At 36.7% G+C, this 17,284-nt stretch overlaps 1 protein-coding gene across 3 annotated transcripts in view; it reads right to left on the reverse strand.

The window, feature by feature from the left end:
- Window positions 1-8,794: 8,794 nt before the first annotated feature.
- The window catches only part of LOC107751738 (forkhead box protein N3-like), a 104,899-nt gene continuing 96,409 nt past the window's right edge, over window positions 8,795-17,284 (reverse strand). For all 3 annotated transcript variants that reach the window (XM_016567493.1, XM_016567495.1, XM_016567494.1), the window contains 2 exons: window positions 12,518-12,626; window positions 8,795-9,787 (listed from right to left, as the gene is read on the reverse strand). In XM_016567493.1, the coding sequence (XP_016422979.1) occupies window positions 9,319-9,787; window positions 12,518-12,626 (578 nt within the window). In that variant the 3' untranslated portion in view covers window positions 8,795-9,318. The remainder of the gene's footprint in view (window positions 9,788-12,517; window positions 12,627-17,284) is intronic.

Below are 17,284 nucleotides of genomic sequence, written 5' to 3' on the forward strand. Positions count from 1 at the left end.
TCTTAAAAGTATACAGCTCGAAATAAAACCATGCTCAGCGGTGCTTTCTTTTATAAGCTTAGCTTTATTTGTGTTTAAACATTGTTTTAACATTATTTCATTTTTTTCTAAACTTTTTATTAGGAGAAATAGGCCTAATATAGATGCAAACCAGGACAATTAATAATTAATATTGAAAATGAGTATAAAATAATAGGCCTATATATATATATATAAAGCTATAAAGTTATGTATAAATAAATGAATATAAAATAACTATTTGCATAATATATTAAAGTGATTGAAATATACACAACTTCTAAAGTTTAGTGTCAGTAAGTATTAATTAATACTTTTATTTAGCAAAGACACATTGAATTTATCTCAATTTACAGTAAAGACATTTATAATGTTACAAAAGACTGTTTCAAATAAATAATTTTTAAACTTTCTATTCATCAGAGAATCCTGAACAAAATTATGAATTAGTATATAAATATAAATATCTAAATATATATATATATATATATATATTACATTTATTAAATACAACAAATATTTTTTTTTATTGTTTTTGACTATATTTTTTAATATGAACTATAATAGCATTATGTGCAGATATATCAAATAGGATTTCTGACTTTCCAAGGGGAAGAAAAAACACTAAAGACCCTAGTCTCCCATCCATTCCACATGCTGGTAATTTATCCCCTCTGGTTAACATACTTTCATCACAATTAAAATGCCCAGGGCTTCAGCGCATTACTCTTTTCTTCTGTCTTGTTCTCTCTCTCTTGCACACAGACACTGAGTTCAATCTTGCTTTTCTCTTGTCATAGAGAAATGATGAACATCATAGACTAGCTAAGGCACTTATACAGTTTCAGTATTAAAGGAGATACCAAGTTGTAAATCTTATATGACATTACATCCAATTTGTGTGGATCAGGGACGCATCACGGCCTTCCTTTCATATTTACATCTGCTTGCAACGTCTTCCGCAAACAAAGTCAATAACCGAATCCCAAGCTGGCAGAACATATCAGAGAGATTTTATGCCAAGTTTCTTGTGAAGTTAAATTTAAATGTTGATCTAATAAATCTCATACTTGTTTCTGATCCACATCAGTCCACACAGGCCTTTAAAATCTGATGAATACATCAGTTCTCCAGGGAGGAATAAACCTGTCCAGTTAAATGAGATTGCAGGAGTAGCTGTGCATTTGGTTCCAAATGAATCCATCGGACGCCCTAATTTTATAATGGCAGTCTCGATCAGAGCAGCTGCAGCCCTTCGCCAAGACACATTAATTCTCTAAATAAGTTCTCAATGAACTCATAGTGAATCAATGGGGTCTCTTCTGTCTGCAGGTGGCTGCGCCGTACAAAGCTGACTAATAGGCGGGTTTGATTGCTACACCGGGTGAAAAATGATCGATAGCACCAAGTGCTTATCCAGTGGTCCATGCGCCTTTGACTTGACCTCAAAAGAGCCAGGATGTTTTTTAATATAACTCCGATTGTATTCGTCTGAAAGAAGAAAGTCATATACACCTAGGATGGCTTGAAGGTGAGTAAATCATGGGGTAATTTTCATTTTTGGGTGAACTATCCCTTTAAGCAGAAAAATGTGAACTTTAGGCTTAACTTAAAGCATAAGTATGGGACAGGGTCACCTTTTTGGGCCAAACAATGGTAGATGAGAGGGTGGGTGTTTGAAAATAGTGTTTGCAGTTCCATTTGCCACTATTGGACCAAAAGTTATACACATCGCAAATTTTACTTCCGTAATGTTACACATTTCCAATGTTATTGATTAATATATACTAACGGTCAAAAGTTTGGTAGGATTTTTTTTTAATGTTTTTGAAAGAAGTCTCTAATACTCACCAAGGCTGCATTTATTTGATCAAAAATAAAGTAAAACAGTAATATTGTGAAATATTATTACAATTTAAAATAACTGATGTATAAATAATATATTCTAAAATATAATTGATTCCTTTGATGGCAAAGCTGAATTTTCAGCATCATTACTCCAGTCTTCAGTGTCACATGATCCTTCAGAAATCATTCTAATATGCAGATTTTATACTCAAGAAACATTTCTTATTATTATCAATGTTGAAAACAGTTGTGCTGCTCAATATTTTTGTAGAAACAGTGATATATATCTTTCCCAGGATTCTTTTGAGTAGAAATTTCAAAAGAACAGCATTTATTTGACATTTTTTATACCAATGTAAAAGCCTTTATTGTCACTTTTGATAAATTGTATGCATCCATGATGAAAAAGTACATTTTAATTTAATTTCCCTTTTAATTACACTTTTAATTTACAGTTAAAACTGAACTTGGGTCAAATAACTCAAAATGACGTGCATGCACTCAAATAACCACACTAATCTTCACAGACACAAATAACTATACTATACTTTGTGCACAACATTATACAGAAAATACAAAAACTAGAATTGCTTCATTGTACTGTAGTGCTGGAGAAATAGCAGAAAGTTCATGGAGAATTGCAAAGCAGTTGTAGTCCTTTCTCTGATAAAGGCTGGATGGACAGACTTGGCTGCTGATGGAAGGGCTTTCTCTCCTCCTCTCCCTCGCTCCACTGGCTCCAGCTTTCCCTGAGGTTCTTTAGGTGGACTCCTAATGAAAGATCAAGGGCAGTAGCTGCCATCGGTGCAGAAACGGGGTACCTGCAGTTAGCGTGATGGTTACAGAACATTAATTTTACCGCAGGCTCAATTGTAACTGAGAGAAAAGTGTGCGTGTGTGCCTGTGTGTGTGTGTGTGTGTGTGTAAAAGTGAAAGGGAGAATAAGAGAGTGACAGAGGGGAAGAGAGAGATCAGTCCTGATTTGAAGCTCTCTCACAAATTCAGTGTCCAAAGGTGTAAAATGTATGGAAAGCATGGTGTTGAGAGCGAAACGGAGAAGTGGGAACCATTCAAGCTGGCATTTCCATCTGCTTCGTCAGCACAACCTCTGTGGAAAATGTCAGATTCTTACCTGCTCCCTCTTTTTTCTCTCTCTCTTTACCTTATGATTCACACAAGTTCAGCTAGTTCATCTCTTAAGCCCAGCGCACATTGTGTGATTTGTTCTGTCTCTTACAGTTGTTGCTTGACCCTGTTGAGGCCTTGCGTACAAGTTAAGGCAGACTTGGTGTAAGCAATGGATTCTTCCATAGTAGGACTTTGGATTATTTATTTTTTAAAATTCATTTATTTATTTATTGCAAACGTAATATTTTAAAGAACTTTGAGATTAAATTTTTAAAAATTCCAGGTGACTTAGACGTTGATAAAACATTCAGCATCCAACACTGATGTCACTGTAACAATGATCTCCAATAGGTTTTCTTTCTTACATTTATTTGCATAATGAATTGTGCATATATATATATATATATATATATATCTTTAACAGTCTTTAGCCATTGAATTATACACCTGTTCATTTTCTTAATCAGTATTTTCCAGTAAGATATATCCTTAAAACAAGATCAGTTTATTTGAGAAGCATAAGATATTACAAATGTTTTCAGATAACATATCTTGAATTTTTTTTTATATCAGACATGCTCAACAAATGGAGACATAGTTTTGTTATCTAGGCTATTATCTTTGGCACAATTTTGCATCTCTGGTAAATTGAATTTCTTTTAAATTTGAAAGACTGAAGCTTTTTGCCTGATAAACACTTGACAGATTGAAACATCACACGAATAAAATCTGGAATATTAACATCAGTGTGTAGACAATTTCTGTTCGTGTCTGCACCTGAACCCAACTTGAATGTGCAATTTTTATTAAAACTAAATATTTTGCTGCAAAGAGAAGCGCTGTAAATCTAGTTCAGTGAACATGCAATACTTCATGACGTTTATGGGTCACCTCAGGTAACGTAACCAGGTTTTTTTACTCTCATTATACATCGATGAAAGAGATAGCAGCATGTCTAACCGCTCAAACCCTGGTGATTTCGTAGAGAGACCATGTAGACCTGAAACACATGCCCTCGCTGATGAAGTCCTGGCACGTTTCGCCACCCATCGTATCATAGATTCCAATTTCTCCTCAAATCCCTCGACTGTGCCCTCATGCAAATCAGGCAGATTAAGGAAAGATGTATGGACTTGCAAATGTATTCAAACATTCTTCCCTTAATGCCACAGATTTGCTGTAATACTCCCATATTTATGTCTGACTTACAAGGACCGACAAACTGAAGGCACCGTGTGGCAGATTTGAATGGTTATCTCGCGGTGCGTTCCATCAAAGAGCGCACTTAGGCCTATTGATTTGCGCTGCCAATGAGCGCCTCAGTTTCCTGCTACCTTGCAAACGAGTTGTAGTTGCAGGTGGGAAGTGTTAGTTCTGGTTGTCGGGTCCTCCAAACCCAAACAAACCTCCTGAGGCGACAAGTTTTTATGTGATGAAGGGGGCAGCCACTTCCCAGACTCAACAATGCGATAAAGCCCAGTGCAGTTTTTCATGATACGTTCTGCCATTCGAAAAAACAAAGCAAACAAAACATATATATATATATATATATATATATATATACCATCTGGATGTGCTGGAATGAAAGCCACCTCGCTTTGTTTCCTTGGCAACAAACACATGCAATATGTCTTTTGGAAGTGTGTTTTGGGGCTGCGCTCCGACTCTCGTGGGAGATTTCAGAGGAACGCTAAGATAGATTTACTGAGTAAATTAAACAGCCTTTTGACTGCCAGTGTGATGTTTGCAGAGATTGTACGACAAGGTCACACGCATGCCAAACTCCACAAAAACAGGCACAGACAGCCCAAATTGAATAATGACATTTGTTTGGTGTTTAGTTTTGTTTTGAATAGAATTTTCCCTGGACTATGTCGGTGTAAAGTGAAGTGCGCGTGCTACCTCAGCTCCGGTAACCTGTGCGTAACCCTTGCAAAATAGATCAACTCTGTATGTCTGAGTCTGGCAAAAAGCTTCTTGTACATTTTCAGTCTCTCTTTTCCTGCAGTTGCATAGCAACACAGGCGAGCATGGGTGTGGTGACAGGGTGCAGGGAGGCAGTTCTGATTTCCAAACGCTCACTCTTTGATTAAGAATAGGCCACAGACTCCATTAGGCATTAGGGCTGATAAATTGTGTAAACAAAGTTCACTCTAATAGGGATAGCAGACATCATCAAACTCTTTCAACACTCGTATTTAATGTTTGTTGCATTTATAAAGATCATAAAATGTGGCATATGAACTGATTGGAAAATTGAAATGGTTGCACTGTACCTTTAAGAATGCAACTTTAAGCCAAACAAACACTAGCTTATTCTTTATAATCATATTACTTGTTCATTCAAGTCTTTCGTCTGCAAATCTGTGGTGTGTGAAGTTGGGAGGTGGGTTGCTGAGAAGGAAGTGACAATCAGGTTCAGTATAGAAATTGTCATGTTCCAGAGACTGTCACTGCTTGTGTTCATCATCTTCAGCCTTCACACAACCTTAAAACAACATTAAACCCTTTAATGTTTTAATATGTAGCAATTCAGTTTTCCAACAGTGAGATTTATGGTCAGTAAGATTTATTTTATTTTTTTGGAAAGAAAAAATAGTACTTTTATTCAACAAGGATGCACAACTGTTTTCAAAAATGATAATAAAAAATCTTTCTTGAGCACTAAATCAGCATATTAGAATGATTTCTGAAGGATCATGTGACACTGAAGACGGTCCTCCAAACCCAAACAAACCTCCTGAGGCGACAAGTTTTTATGTGATGAAGGGGGCAGCCACTTCCCAGACTCAACAATGCGATAAAGCCCAGTGCAGTTTTTCATGATACGTTCTGCCATTCGAAAAAACAAAGCAAACAAAACATATATATATATATATATATATATTTATTTTAAATTGTAATAATATTTCCACAATATTACTATTTTTACTGTATTTCAACGTCACGGACTCTGGTTTAGGCTAATTTCCAATTTCCCTACCTGTTAAACATATTGAGACAAAAAATGGCAAATTATCTGTTAAACGAAGTATTTGGCTTGAAAATCCATGTGATATATTAAAATAAGATTCTTTTTAGCAATAATATCAACAATGGACTTAGAGCTGCACAAAACCATCATGCTAGGATCATCTTTGCAACTTTTAGTTTTTTATTGCAACTGGAAGACAATACATCACAGAAACTTGATGGTAGGGTTGGAGAAAAAAACTAAACAAAACAAAAGCAAATAGAATTTGTCGTAGCAATGGACAGAGTGGTATTTACATTAATCTATAAAATTGTTGTCTTTGGCAATATGATTACAAGTCAAAGGAAATACAGAGTGCAATTACACCTCTATATTGACATATTAGCAGGGTGCACATGCCATCAGACTGAATATTTCATTACAAACCAAATGGACTCCATTACCTTCATCTTTAACAATTCAAACACATAACAGAATGGCAGTTAACAGGAACCTTTCAACAAAAACAAAAAACACAATGGGAAGAAAAAGAAACACTTCGCCTCCTATTAAGGTTTTTTTTTTTTTTTGGCTGGCTCTTCTTGATGCTTTTTAACATGTTTCAGGTTCTAGAAAGGAAAAGTTCCATAGTGAGTGTTGTCTTTGAAGGAAAGGCAGTGTATACAGGACTCGTGGCTCTCTCTACTACCGGCTTCCCAGTTTGAAGCATATTGAACGGAAATGTGATATGACAGATCTTTATAAAGACCAGCAGACAAGGTTATAATCAGGGTTATTTTGTGTCAAGAAATGTCTAGCTTGGTTAGAGAAAGGCATGCCAACTGGAGACATCACATTAACACTCATGGGTCAGATATAACATTCAACACGCTACAAAACATCGGGTCAAACCATTATCATCATCAGATGAACGGGGAAGGCAGGTGACTTCATGAAACACAGCAATGCAGTGCGATATTAACAAATATGACTGAGAATATCTTCTACATGAGTACTTGACAGAAATGCTACAACTTTTTGACATGTTTATGACTGACACATCAAGTATGCATCTTCCATTTTGCAGTGTATAGAGTCATTACAGGCTTTGGCACTGAATCCTTAAGTTCTGACTGCCTGTACCGAGAACAACTGAATCAATACTGATGACTCCTGAACAGTGCTACATGTAAATACAGGAAAAATGAAAAAGAAAAAACAAATGTAGATCCAAAGTCTCGCGGAACAAAATGGAAGACCCTGAATAAATCACAGACACACACATCCGGATTACATATGGAAGAAAAGCAGGCACGAAGCCGGAAGGGGAACGACACTCACTACGAACTTCTCCTTGACGACACGGACATTGACGTAGCGGGTATTTGTGGGTATTCGGGGCGGTCACTAGCGTGGACCGAGATGGCCCAAGCCCGTGTCCTTGTATTGCAGAGAGAGTTTCCCAACAGTCAGTGTTTGTCCCTGAAGAAGGTAATTGTTAAGATGCCTGCTTCAACACAAAGGCAATGAGGATGACAAATGGAAATCAAATCCGACAAAAACAACGAAAGAGACTAGGCCTATTGGCATAGAAATTAGAGGCGGTGCCTTAGTTCTCTAGGATCTATATTTATATGAAAATAATTCATGCTCCATGCTAAATACATTATTTACCTTACATGAACTTTGATTTTTTTTTTTTTAACGGTCTTCTTTTTCTTTACAGAACCCATGCCACACGATTTGGAAAATCCTGCTGGCTACATTGCTTAAATTAAGAAAGGAAAATGGTCTAGTGTTACTTTTATACAGTGTTTATCCTGACTGGATGAAATTGCTTATTACATCACGAGGGTTTCAAATAAAATAACAAAAAAGCTTAAACAAATGAACAAACACAAAACAACTCCACAGTCATTATTTTCTGCTATTAAAATACAATTGGCAGGTATTGTAGCTTTAGCTCAGAGTTTTCATTTTCATTGTGCCGAAGAAAGTTTCACCATCCACTATCGGTTTAGATGGAAAATATCACTCAATTTGATTGCTCAGAAAAAAATGGGGGCAGTTTTGAGAGACTTATTGATAAATGTATCACTTTTGACTCCAAAAAGCACTTTGACAAAAGTTTATGACTTTACTCTCATCTATGATTCATACGAGCCAAACGACAACTACAGACATGAGTGTTTTCCACACGATGCTGCTGGACTCCTTTAACGGCCAGAGCATCAAGGGGAAGTGACATCACAGAAACTGCTTGAGGATTGTCTTTGGCACTGCCCTGTGCTTCTAAAACATTTCTATTACAGCAGAGATTACTATAACCCATAATTATCACTTGAGAACTACTCTGGCTGCAGAACGTGCTGCAGAACTCAATTTGCGGTCATGTTTTTAAAGGATTAGTTCAGCCCAAAATGTAAATTTTGTCATCATTTATTCACTCCTATGTTGTTCCAAACCTATAAGACTTTCAGAACACAAATAAAGATAATTTTAATGAAATCTGAGAGATTTCTCTCCCATTGAAAGTCTATTCACCCAAAACTCTCACGCTTCAAAACATTCATTAAAAAAAAAATCGAAATGAATCATGCAGTTTAATCCAGGTCTTCTGAAGAAACAAAATCAAGAGCAAACCTCATTGGTTCTTGAGGAAGCTCAAATGTGTTGGCGTGACGCGAGAATGAACCTCATTGGTTCTTGGGTGTCAAGCATGCTTGAGCTTCAGTGACCGAATTTGTTCGCTCAATGTTTGTATGTGAATAAAAGCCTAAATTAAATCTGTTCATCATATAAAGCAATCATGTCTCTTCAGAAGACTTGGATCAAATTGGATTTATTTTTTGATTTCTTTATGAACATTTTGAAGCATCAGAGTTTTGGTTGAATAGATTTTCAATGGAGGGACAGAACTCTTTCAGATTTGAATTTCATTTGTGTAAAAATCCTTTGCGTGCCGAACAAAGTGTTATGGATTTGAAAGGAAATGAAGGTGAGTAAAATTATGACAGAATTTTCATTTTGGGGTGAGCTATCCCTTTTCACTACTGTATGACAATGGGGCAGGGCATATTTTACTATCGCTTTTTTTCTATCAGTCAAATTAAATGCTTTGCTGAATATCTTAAAAAAGGGAAGGCTATGGCTTCAATCTCCGTAGATTAAAAACAGAAATCACAATAAAACAAACTAAAAGTGAACTAAAACAAGGAACCCTCAGTAAAATGTTACCTATAAAGATAGGAAAACAAAGTGATTGTTGATATTGCCACAAATCAGTAGAATTCACCTGATGTCCTGGAAAAAAATAGTAAATTCTATTCAAAGTGATGTTTTTTTTTTCTCTTTATAATACAGTCAGTTTATTATTTTTGCTCTTTCTGCCCCTTTGCCGTCCGGTTGGTGATATTGTTCAAACAGGCCCTGACTCCCGCCAAATGAAGCAGGGATCCGGCCGCCTCCTTCATCTCCTCGTCATCACTTTCCGGAGGCTTCTCCGTGCGCCTCTTTTTTAGAGGAAGAGTGTCACTGGCCACTCTCTGTTTGACTTTTGTCAAATGTTGCCGTTTCTTGTGCTGGGCCAGAGCGAGGGCGTCCACGGACCACTCCTTGGGCTCCTTCTTGATTTTGCTCTTGTCGTCCTCCTCGGCATCGCTGCCGGCCTCGTTGGTGTGGAAGCTCACCTCGCTTCCGTCGCAGTGGGCCTCTTCTTCGACATCTGAGCTGGAAGATTTGGCAAAACTGTAGGTGTGGTCATCCTTGGGGTCACTGCTGAACAGTGGAGAGTTACAGGTGGGCTCGCCGTCACTGGTTAATCTGTATCCGAGTACTGACCTATTAACACAGACGAGAGATGCATTAGTGCAAGTGCACACATGCTGTTCCTGTTGTACTGTGTAAGTGCTGAGTAAAACAAATGAACTACATGCGCTAACTGTGTAATTATTTTGTGGAGCTGCTTGTAATTATGCTACTATAGTAATTCATTATAATAATGTGTGTAACATGGACACTCTGGACTGATATTTTGCCGTTTTTTGCACAGATGGCAACAACCTCTGGAACACATGAATAAATGTATCCCATTTGTTATTATATAAAGTGAGTAAATCTAAATCACAAAACCTGTCAAGAATATGCCTATGTAATATTTCACCTAAAATCAAAAGAAAAAGAAAGAAAGAAAGAAAGAAAGAAAGAAAGAAATTAAAAATACACTAACATTCAAAAGTCTGGGGGTTGTAAGATTTTTAATGTTTTTGGAAAAAGTCTCTTATGCTAACCAATGCTTCATTTATTTAGCCAAAAATACAGTAAAAACAGTAATATTGTGAAATATTGTTACAATTTAAAATAATTGCTTTCTATTGTAATATATTTTAAAATGTGATTTATTCCTGTGATGGCAAAGCTGAATTTTCTGAATCATTCATTGTATCGGTTTTTGCAAATGAACTCTTCATACATATATATATATATATATAGTTTTGATTGTGGGGTGAAATCACGTCTAATTAACACATCTCACACATTTTTTTTTTCTTGTGTTATGTGACAAACACTGCAGCCTTCAAGCGCCTCATCATTAAATGTTAAAAACAATTAAACATTTGTCTCTGAAACACACTTAAGCTTTGAAGCACCTCTTCAGTTGGCCAACAACATCACTGAAAAGCATATTAATTGGTGGATTACAAAACTCTCCACTTTTGGGTAACATAATATGATGAAAAATGGCAAATAAAGATAGTTTAGCTCTGTTTATGCCTCTTACCCTCATAAACAGTAATGAAGTGTCTTTTATGTGATGCTTGTTTTGTGCTTCTGGTCACAGTTTATACAGCAGCAGCTCTGAGTGACAAAGAACATCCTGTCACACTTTGCAGATTCGCTGCAGATATGCTAAAATTCCCTCTGTGGTTCGAAAAATAATCCTAAGAGCTTTTCCACTTCCTGCCTCATATGTGCATTTATGACTCATAAATTATAGCCACAGCACAGCAGGCTAAAGAAACTGCTTCAATAATTAATTCCTAAATGCAGTGTCACTCATTTTAAAGAGGCAACGAGGCTGTTTTACTCCTTTGGACTGTATGCAACCTGTCACTGCACGATGTGCGCATCATACAGCAACTCACAGCCTGAGCAGACCCTGTGTGTGAGCATATGGACAAAGGATATATCATAATAGAGGCAATCTGAGATATTTATCAGGTCTAGGCCTTTGTTTCATTCTAATAAAATAATAAATCTTACTGGGGAAAAAACATACCTGGGTCATATTTCACCACAAATTCAGAAGGAATAAACAAAAAATGATTTTAGCACAATTAGGACATTATCTTCAAGACAGTTAAGTAATTTTCTTTGGTGTGTTGCAATAAAAAAAAAAATTTTTGTGTGTGTATGTATGTGTGTGTGTGTGTGTGTGTGTGTGAGTAAATGGATTGCCATAATGAGGAAAGGTCAAGGAAAGTAGAGGAACATGTGCTTAGTTGTCATTAAATGATAAAATGAAAATATGAATTGTTCTTCAACTCCAAAATATTTTATTTATGCAATTCTCGTTAGTTATATACAAAAAAAGAGATTTAAGATAGATAAAAAGAGAGCCTTAAATATTATTGACCATTTGTTTTATTCTCTTTCATTTATGCTGATTTAAATAAAAAGATGATTCTAAAGTATTTTTTTCACAGCTTTCAAAACTGTTCTATGGAGTTTTTGTCTACTGAATTTTTTCTCAGAAAGACGTTTCAGCAGTTGAACAATCAGTGTCTCATTTTCATTCCTGTCAAAAATTAAATTAGGCCTATAATGTCACAATGGGACAAAAAGTGATGTTGACACATATTGCACACCCCTCTGTTTTTATTTGGTGATTCTTTTGTTTTTCCACTTTTTCGAGCACTATGTTCTAATTCCATCTTACAACACACAACACATCTTACATTGAGATGCAGCAGAGCTTGTAATGCTTGATTTTGTGACCGGGCCAGACCCTGAGCCCAATTACCTTCAGTTGAGGGGATATTTCGTGTAGATTTTGAAGTGCACTGGCACTAGCATGCAGTACCTGAGGGGCGGCCTGTTATGGAGACAGATCAGCCTCAAAAATAACACATTTGCAAAACAAAATTCATAAATTGTGCTGTGCATTTATGAATTTTGTTTTGCAAATGTGTTATTTTTGAGGCTGATCTGTCTCCATAGCCTGTTTCTGAGGCTCAGCTTATGAATGTTTCACGGCAAGACAGTCAGTCTGTGTGTTTGGTCATGCCATTAAAAAAAACTTAGTGTTTGTGATCAATTATTCATGTCACATCATGCATGCAAGAGTGGGGCCTTAGCCCGGATAAGACTTTGCGCTGATGTCTGCAATGACCTGGCTGCTCTGAATGAAATGTGAGGAATAGAGCAGCCAGACTTCAGAGAGTCAAAGGGAGAGATCAGATATGAGCCAAAGCACTGCAGTGTACGCATGATTCTGATTGGCTGATAAACCTGTCAATCATGTAATGAGTCAGGAAATGGGCCAAAAGTGACCTGAGGGACAGGACTGACCTGACAGCGGCTGTCCTGCTGACAATGGGGTTGATGGGAAGGGGTCGGATTCCTGGGAAGAGGCCCTGGCTCATCATTCGAGCTCCATTCTGGATCACTCCCTGAGGGACTGGGGAGAGAACACAGATAATGTACATTAATGCAAATGCTAACTGAAAGCATATGGGAGCACAAATACACAATGTAAACAATCCTGCTATGTATAATAGCAGACATATAAAATCCATTCAAAAGCACCACACCATGTTAAACAATTAGAAATCAGTTTAAAATGTTTAAATTCCAGTTTATAAAATTTATTTATTTATTTATTTAGTCATTTAGCAGACGCTTTTATCCAAAGCGAATCTGTTAGGCTGTCTTTTGCAACTTTGACCCTAAATGGGAACAAACAGTGGTTGGTTCATTAGCATGTCAGACAGTGGGTCTCCTGTCTAAATGGGCTAAATAAACTGCTATCTTAATTTTTCTAAGAGTGAAAATATTGTCAGGTTTTCCATATTCAATCAAGAAACATAATCACAAACCCAATGGATGATTATAGCTTTTCTGGTTTACTCATAATGATGAAAGTAACCCAGAAAAAAAGAAAACAAGAATTGTGCTTTTTTTTTTTTTTGTCAGGTCTCGAAAATCGGTCACATGATTTTACAGCTTTTTGATGGAGGTCACACTCAACATCCAATAAAACATTTTTGCATCCGAGAGCAGCATCCTCCTTTAATGAGGGTTAACCAGGGTTAACCACAATTTTGGCGCTGCAGTCAAACAGACCTAATGGCTGCTGCCCTTCTCTCAGTCCAAGTATGAGGCAACCTATAGCTCCATCTGGAAAACAAAACTGGAATCGTAGCAGATGGCGAACACAAAAAAAAAAAGGACAAAATAACCATCCATTCAGAATTCAGCACACTGATTTGGCCATTAGGCAGGAGCACTGTTGCCTAGGCAACCGGTCCCCCTATGTATGCCATAGTTGCGGAACTCAACTAGGTGACAGCGAGCTGTGGCGCCGAAAGGAACATCTGGGCTGGCTGGGTGCCCTCTTCACCCGCCTCTTCATCCTGAGGGAACACGCTGCCATAACAAGGTGAAGCGATGCCCTGTGACAGAGGCCGTCCCAGCTAACTGAGTGCACAATGAGAATTGACAGAGATGTGCGGCTCTCCACCAATTAGCGTGGATGGGCTAGCAAACTGAATGGCTAATGATCTCGCCCCATTGTAGGTGGTTCATGTTGAGCCATCCATCCAGGCATCAGAAACAACAGCAGGACACAAAGCAAATCGTATTCACAGTGCAGCCACATCAGGAAAGAAGCCAGTGAGGCTTTTGTGCCTGGGGATGTTCCCTCTTTTATGTGGATGAGAGCTGTTAAACAAAGGCGAAAAAGTGTTAGCTGGCTCAATAGAAAAGAAATCCAGATCTGCGATGGCAATGAATGGCTTCACGTTAGCACCATTGACCGAGATTTTCTATGTGGCATTATGTGCGGATAATGCTGCATTTAACAGCAGGTAATAAATAAAGTACCACGGATGGTGACTTCCAGGAAGCTCGGCACATACGCGATAGGATGCTCACTGCGAGCTGTGCAAACATCAGCAGTGATTCAGCTGCGTTTCTGTCACACCGATGCCCATGGGAAGGTGTCCTGGCGCTCTCACAGGGGCACTGCAGAGGCAGTCAGTGCACAAATGCTATCAGACTGTTTGTTCGCTCTCTCTCTTGGCCTTTCCGTCAAGCGTATTAATGTCGGTGGCAGATGGCCCTGGAAACAGCGGCCCTCATGCACAATTCTGTATTGAAAAGTCAGTTTCTCTCTAATTCTCTCTTTAACAACTGTATTCTAACAGGGGACAGCTGAGTTGGGTATCAACATAATGTTTGTTTCCACTGAAAATCTCATTCATCAGTCTTGTACATCCATTTTTATGCCTTGTGAACTTAAAACTTTGATGTATTCTACATTGTTACTCCAAATCAGGGTTATTATAGCTAACTAAAACCATAAGAAAACTTTTGATACTTGAAATAAAATAAAGTTTAAATGAAATAAAATATTTTTTAAAAATGATTTTTATTTCTGCTAGTTACCAAGGTAGCATTTGCAATTTTCATTGAGTCTAACTTTATGATCTAAACTGACTAAAACCTAAATAAATTTAATAAAAACTATATAGACATATTAAATAATAATAATAATGACCAAAACACACAACAAAATTACTAAAACGTTTAACTTAAATTAAAACACAAAATATTAATAAAAACTATAATAACATCTCAAAGCTACTAAAATAACGCTGCTGCAAATTAAGCTGATTTTTAATAAAGATAATATTTAGAAGTTGACAAAGTTGCAAAAATGACAAAAAAGGGAGAATTAGTACAAACCAATCAAGTTTTGCATTAAATAGCAAAAACATATATTACATCTGCATAATGTCGCCTTCAGCCATTTTCTTTTTGTAAATAAAATTATTTTTAAGAGTTTTTTTTGTTTTTGCTGTTGAAAATCAAAAGTTAAAAAAAGAAAGAAAGAAAAAATATACAAATATAAAAAAAATTTTTTAAATAAAATAAAATAATCAATCAATAAAGAAATGCTGAAATCTGTGTATGTTCATGTTTGGCTGGCAATAGTTCTTGTTCTGAAACATGCTTGCAAACGTAAATCAAAAGTAGCCTACTCAACAGTATTCAGCACCAGCCTTTGCCATATTTGCCCACCAGGGGGAGTCATTCATAACAAAGCAGATGTCTAACGGAACACTTAGTCCACTCTTTCCATGCAATTTTCAATTCAATTCAATTCAATTCAAGTTTATTTGTATAGCGCTTTTCACGATACAAATCGTTGCAAAGCAACTTTACAGTAAATTAAGTTTCTACAATATTTAGTAGTAGCTTATCAGTGACTATGCACTTCCATATTACCTTATGGGGGGGAAAAAACATTAAAATTCATTCTACACAATAATGCACCCGTAAAGCCCCTCATCACTGAATGCTTTTTTGGAACAAAAGGGAGAATAAATGAAGCCTGAATTTTCTTTTTTGCATGAACTATCCCTTTAATACATGATTTACAACTCCTTCACATGAAATTTCACAGCAGTCAATCTGTAGATGAGCCGTCCTGACAGGACTCCTCCTTGGGCAAACTACACACTCAGTAAGAAGTACCTTTAAAATGCTGCTTATACAAAGAGTTTCAGGGCAAGAGTGCTTTTGGCCATTGTTTCCTCACAATACAGCTGGGGGCTGCGTGATTCGTACATTCGGGCCTATGACACGCACCACTGCTTCTGTAGAGCGAGCGCTTCTTTTCTCACAAAAGCCAAACAGCAGGGACTCCACATCCTCTCAAGAATCAGCCTCCGCACAAGAGCTCTATGGCCACTGGGCTTCCTTCTGTATAAACACCAGTGGAGGAGGAGGTGTACTGAAGGAGCTTTTATATTCAACTGGCACACTTCTGTATGAGCAGGTTCAAGTAAGCAAGGTCAGAGACCATATAGAATGACCGACTAAAAGCTTGACTTGTATCTGAGTTTGATGTAGTGAGAAAATCCTCAGCTTTATGGCTATAAAATGTACCATCAACACAATAAAGGCCAATACAAAAAGAACAGTGTTTATATATGTATTAGTATTTATACAGCATGATAATCTGAGATGATTTTTGATAAAAAATAAATGTCAATCGTCTTAAAAATGAAAATTCTGTCATCATTTACCATCCAAACATATATGACTTTCTTTCTTCTGTGGAACTCAAAAGGAAATATTTTGAAGAATGATCACTCTGCTCTTTTAAATAATGAAAGCAAGCAAGCATGCATAAATAAATAAATAAAAATTAAAATAACAATAATAATAATAAAAACACACACACAATAGAAGTTCCATAAAAGTAATATGATTTATGATTTTAGCCTTTGGACTATAAAAGTCCATTTTTCTGAACAATTTTAAATAATTTAATAAAAAAAATATTAATTGTAAAATTAAAAAAGTCTGAGATTAATATTATTATCATCATTAATATTATTATTGACAAATTTCAAAATTAAAATTTAAGTAAATTCTGAAGTAATTCCTTTAAATTTCATTCAATGAGTAAAAAGGAATCCAGATTAACACTAGCAAGACTTAATGGTGACTGCAGCTTTGTAGAAATGCGCCAGAGAAACAAGCATTTACATGCCTGCTCATTTAATCTAATACTGCATCCGCTGGAATCACTCCTCTGGGGTATAATGAGAGAGACACAGTGAGAAAAGAGATAAAGACAGATAAACACACAGACAGACACTGAAAGGAAGAGTAAAGGCGATGAGAGATGCAGATGACAAATTCCCTGTACTGTAAACTTGGCACCTGCTGTTGTGCAATAAAGCCCATGCATTTAGCTTAATTCTTTTCCCAGACGAACTATAGGAAGTATATTGGATTTGAGGGGATCGGTTTTCAGCTCGAATATTTGCAGTGTGATAAATGACGGCATTAGCCAGAATTAAAAGGAAGGAGAAGTCAAGTGATACACAGCTATCATGGGGCATTGAGGCAGGAATAACAGAGCAAACTGATGCCGGCGTCTTAAAGGGGTCATATGATGCGATTTCAAGTTTTTCTTTCTCTTTCACAACATGGTTTTATGTTTACGTGACGCGATATGCAACGCAACGCGTAAAAAGACAGTATAAGTCATTATAATCAGAAATTATGTCCCCACTGGATGCAACAAATGCCTCGTTTGTA

Source organism: Sinocyclocheilus rhinocerous, unplaced genomic scaffold, assembly GCF_001515625.1.
Source record: "Sinocyclocheilus rhinocerous isolate Xijiao unplaced genomic scaffold, SAMN03320098_v1.1 scaffold993, whole genome shotgun sequence".
In the NCBI taxonomy this organism is placed as follows: Eukaryota; Metazoa; Chordata; class Actinopteri; order Cypriniformes; family Cyprinidae; genus Sinocyclocheilus; species Sinocyclocheilus rhinocerous.